At 43.6% G+C, this 4955-nt stretch overlaps 3 protein-coding genes across 3 annotated transcripts; 2 read left to right on the top strand and 1 right to left on the bottom strand.

The window, feature by feature from the left end:
- Positions 1 to 773: 773 nt before the first annotated feature.
- On the top strand, positions 774 to 2132 carry PHALS_00224 (tubulin-specific chaperone; the record flags this gene model as incomplete). Its single annotated transcript, XM_024729292.1, has 1 exon — positions 774 to 2132. One exon carries the CDS (start codon positions 774 to 776, stop codon positions 2130 to 2132), a length of 1359 nt encoding a protein of 452 aa, XP_024572267.1.
- Positions 2133 to 2258: 126 nt separating this feature from the next.
- PHALS_00223 (dna-directed rna polymerase i subunit rpa43-like) lies at positions 2259 to 3172 on the bottom strand (the record flags this gene model as incomplete). The annotated part of the gene is made up of 3 exons (XM_024729281.1): positions 2259 to 2598; positions 2663 to 2722; positions 2781 to 3172. 3 exons carry the CDS (start codon positions 3170 to 3172, stop codon positions 2259 to 2261), a joined length of 792 nt encoding a protein of 263 aa, XP_024572266.1.
- A 116-nt stretch (positions 3173 to 3288) lies between these two features.
- On the top strand, positions 3289 to 4062 carry PHALS_00222 (nadh dehydrogenase; the record flags this gene model as incomplete). The annotated part of the gene is made up of 3 exons (XM_024729270.1): positions 3289 to 3620; positions 3683 to 3743; positions 3820 to 4062. 3 exons carry the CDS (start codon positions 3289 to 3291, stop codon positions 4060 to 4062), a joined length of 636 nt encoding a protein of 211 aa, XP_024572265.1.
- Between the last annotated feature and the right edge of the window lie 893 nt (positions 4063 to 4955).

Genomic DNA, 4955 nt, shown 5'->3' with positions numbered 1-4955 from the left:
AAGTGCTACCAAGTGCAGCGGGGCTGCCGTAGCTCTGCGCTTTGAGGAAGCGTAAGTTAGGTCACCGATCTAACGTTCTATACTTAAAACAAGTACGAGTTCAGCGGATCGCAATCCGCTTACTCCAAGAGTAGTGATCGCCTTAACCCAAGGCTAATTAACTCTTCCGTTTAAACCAAAAACTGACTTTATTTATTTTTTCTGCGGCAAAGCCGCCTAATATATATTTAGATGTATAGATTAGATTTATATAGTAAAATCTAAATACATGCATAACCTGGCTACCCAGCCACGTACCGTATTTTTATTTGGGTGTAGTCACATCATGCCCATCTGGTGTGACACACACACCTGTTACCAGGGTATGTGTAACCCCGTTGCAGAGAGGATATCCCTTCCACTCGTTCGAGATGCTGGTTTCAAACTGCCGGTTCCATGTCCACCCTACATGGAAACAGAAAAGTCCGTGCTCACCGAGCAGGGTAAGTGGAGGATGACCCTTCCATGTTGCCTTCCGTGAGCTCTCTCGGTCTGGCGGCTAACCCTTTCTCGGCGAGCGGTCAGAACTTTAAAAGTGGCATGAACGATTCTTCGAATGCTTTCCCTTAGCGATACTATAGCTCTACCTCATGGTGAAAACGAAATTGAGTCGACCAGAGTGATGTCAACCAGGTCGTTCTTCTAAAAGATAAAATAGTACATACCATCCCTGTATAAGAGAATTTATAAAAATTGGATAAGGTGTATGTAAACGCTCATTCAAAAGTGTTGATATGTCAACACAACTGGCTGTTGGAATGCGCTGTGAGCTCTTGTCTTCGGGTGCCAGTGGCAGCTTACGTGCTAGTATCAAGCGTTATGGCGAAATTGCTTACATTGGACCGATTGATGGTCTATCAGGTGATGACTGGCTAGGTGTGCGGTTGGACAAACCATTGGGTAAGAGCGACGGTTCGTTCAAAGGTAAACGCTACTTTGACTGCAAGCCATTGCACGGCGCTATTGTGCGGTCAGCGAGGGTCAATGTTAGGGGAGAATTTCCTATACTTACAACTCATGAGGAGAGTTTGGCTCATGCATTAGAAGAGCGACGCAAAGAGAAGCAAGAAGCAAGGACTACAGTTGCTGGATCTACTTTCGATGCTTCAAAGCTACATCGAGAGATGACAACTGATGAGCTCGCAACAAAGTTCTGGGAATCATTTACACAACAAGAAGAGCATATACGCAAGCAAGTGGGACTGTTCTGTGAACAAAAGAAGCAGCCGTTGCCATGTGACACAGCCAAGGAGGTGCAGCTCGTCGCACTGGTGCTTGAGGTGAATAATATGCGAGACGCTGCTGCAACAGCATCGTCGTTGTATTTATCACCTTACGATACTCGTCATACTCAGTTAATTCTGTCCAGACTTCAGGAATTAATAGCAACGACCCGCACAAAATTTGCTCCAAGAAAAAAATTTATGTTTCGAGCTCATGCTGCAAGACAGGCAAAGCTTAAGCCATCAAAGGAAGTGACTCAGCCAGAACAAGACACAGCATCCGGTATATACGAATGCAAAGACAATCAAGTAAGAGCAGTGGAGTTCAACGAGCTTGTTTATGCTAATAAACAGAACCAAGTGATTATCATCGATTCTAATAGCTTCTCTGACACAGACGCCAATAAGAATCGCGACCTTAATTTCTCACACTTGACCAATTGCGTTGTATTGGTGTGTGTTGAGACCTTGGCAATTCGTGGAGATGCATTGAAAAACTGTGTCTTTTACACGGGAGCGATATTTGGCAGTTTGTGGCTTGAAAAGTGTATAGGATGCGAATTTTTCGTTGCCTGCCGCCAGCTCCGTGTCCACTTGAGCAGTGCAACAACATTCCACCTTCGTATCGGAAGCCACCCTATAATTGAAGACTGTCAGCAAATGCAATTTGGACCGTATCGCTTGCAGTTTGAGGGGCTAAAAACACAATTGGAGCGTCTCGGATTGTTGAAAGACTCGGGTCTTTGGGCTAAAGTGAACGACTTTAAGTGGCATAAAGCTCAGCAATCTCCTAACTGGTGCATTCGCGACGCAAAGCAGCCACTACCTCCGATCCCGGCAGAGTTAGAAAACGTAGTTTCGTATGAATGATCTCGTTCCACATGAAGCAGAGAGCATACTTAACAGGCCGAGACGAGAGTGTCAACATCACATTTAAAGATAAGTATATGCAGCGGAATCACCCCGTCCTCCTTCTATCGTGTCTGTTCTAATCATCTAGTCGTGTTTGCTCTTCTTGTGCTTCTTTTTTTTCTTGGCATCTTTGTCCTTGTGTTTATGCTTTTTCAATGTCACCTCTTTTACTTCAACGGGCTCAGCTTCTTGTCGCACTGCATCGTCGTGAACAATTTTGTCGTGCTTGCGCTTCTTGTCCTTAGTCACCTTTTTATGCTTCTCAATGCCTTTACTTTTCTTTACCTTCTTCTCTTTCGTCACTGGTTCTCCAGCAACCAGATTGAGATGCTTGGCTTTCTTCACCTTCGTCGACACAGCCTTCACAATGTCATTAAAAAGCATCGTGGCTTCAATCGCGACCATACTACCCGCAACATGAACACTATCATACTCAGTTAGTACAATCTATTGCAATGAGATGTTGGCTGATGCCGTCATTTACTCACTTCAGCACTTTGACGTCAATTTCGTTTCCTACGGAAATAGAGGAACCATTTTCGCTCAACCTGAATCAAAGAACTACGTCAATGACATTGTTACTTTTCGTGGCAGGAACCTTCGTACCAGCAATCCTGGGCATAATTATGCACGTATCCTTTTGGAAGTTCAGCCTCCGCCACAGAGCCATTGAAGACACCAGCAAATAGCATACCGACGTGATTACTACCGATCTTATTGACAAAACCACGCAGCACCATTCCTTTCTTCGGTTGAAAAACGAGCGCATCGGTTAAGACTTTGCAATGGATATATGGCATCTCGTTTACAATGACACCGTAAGGCTTGTTCAGCTGAATGTTACTAAAGCTTAGTATGACGCCTTGTAGAGGCTCCGAGTAGCGCATAAGCTGTTCCGTTAGATGTTGTTCGATACCCACACGTGCGTTCATAACATGACATGGCGACAGACTCACACTATGCCGCACTTTGCATAACACAAACGCGTTCGACGCCATTCTCGCTTCCAGCAATTATAAAATTTATGTCAAATACGTATCTTATTATTTCAGTAGATCACAGTGTTGCGCTAAGGTTACTGTAGTGACGAGCGGCTTAAAATTACGGAATAGCAATGAATGTAGTGATGCTGCGTCGATCCGCCGTGGTGATAACCGCTAAGCAGAGTTTGGGTCGATTTACGCCCATTGCATTCAGCGACAGTGTACGTGGATTTGCAAATGTTCCTGCACAGGGCAAGCCGGACCCGAAGTCAACGTGGAGCGAAGTGATCGAGAAGATGTCGAACACCTTTTTTCTCTCGGACGTTTTTCGTGCTACCTGGTTAGCATGGGAGATGCACGTCGAGCGCAAAGTCACAATCAATTACCCATTTGAGAAAGGAATGCTTAGCCCACGTTTTCGTGGAGAACATGCACTGCGTCGTTACCCGAGCGGAGAGGAGCGGTAAAACATTTTGTCTCTCATTGAAATTGTGCGATGAGATTTCTTAATAACTTGTTCTATAGATGCATTGCTTGCAAGCTTTGTGAAGCTATTTGTCCTGCTCAGGCCATTACTATTGAAGCGGTTCGTTTAGAGAAGCATTTTGATTATCATGATGAAAAGTAAAATGATAAGAATTATTTCGTACATACTGCTACAGGAACCGCGTGCGGATGGAGCGCGTCGTACCACGCGTTATGACATCGACATGACAAAGTGCATTTACTGCGGATTTTGTCAGGAGGCGTGTCCTGTTGACGCTATCGTTGAAGGCCCGAACTTCGAATTTGCCACCGAAACTCACGAAGAATTGCTGTATGACAAGGCCAAGTTGTTGGAAAATGGCGACAAGTGGGAGTTTGAGATTGCTAAGAATCTTTCGGTCGAGCAACTCTATCGTTAAGCAGACAAACAATTTACGAAAAAGAACCTCAAATGGGATTTTTAGCGAAACAAGCAATGTCTTTTGCGCTTACAGTTTGCTTTTAGGCACCTTTTATCACTAAGAAATAAAATCTGAATGCTTTAATTGATCTTTGCAGCCATTTGGTATGCCGAACGATTATCTATGGCGATCAATTACGTAAAGGTCTATACTTTTTGGATAGATAAGTAAGCATTGTGTCGATACAAAGAGGAAATGAATATCAATTCGTTTTTTTGGTTGACATTGGCATGCAGGAGGATATTTTGTACCCTTTTCATCAATCGTTTCAAAACTGCAAAATATAAACTACAGCGGAAATGTCGACATGGATCTACCACAAAGGCAACAGCATTGTCGCGCACTTTGCACAGGGGAAACTTCGACTCTCAGAAGTCGTGTTAATAAACGAACAGATAGTGCTCATACCCGGAGAGGTGCCACTGAAATAACCGACACCATATGTTCAATATTTATATTAGGATTGATTATATAAAGGCGGATACTAAATATCCGAATTACTGCCTCCTAGAAAAAGAGTATTTTGATAGCAGCTTACCCCCCTACAAATACCGGTTTTCCGGTCCTTGTAGATATTCACAAATACATCTGGCCAAATGTTGAATTTTGTACCTGTATTGTTAAAATAAGGAGTAATCAAGATGTCGAATATTTGGCAAACTTTTGCATCCGCTTGTATGTGAAGTATCCGATCCCAACCCTTTTGTGTGTTGACGACTTATTGAGCCAGCGTTTGCTTGGTTCGAAGTGGAAAGCACTTCGCTGCGCTTGGATCTACTCGACTTCCAATAAAAATTGACCGTTTCATTCATAAGAATACTTGACCATATGCCCCAAAACATTAATACACG

This window comes from Plasmopara halstedii, assembly GCF_900000015.1.
Source record: "Plasmopara halstedii genome assembly, contig: Scaffold_110, whole genome shotgun sequence".
Lineage (NCBI taxonomy): Eukaryota > Oomycota > Peronosporomycetes > Peronosporales > Peronosporaceae > Plasmopara > Plasmopara halstedii.
The sequence above is the reverse complement of the archived record's forward strand: the minus strand, read 5'-3'. Positions and strand labels throughout refer to the sequence as shown.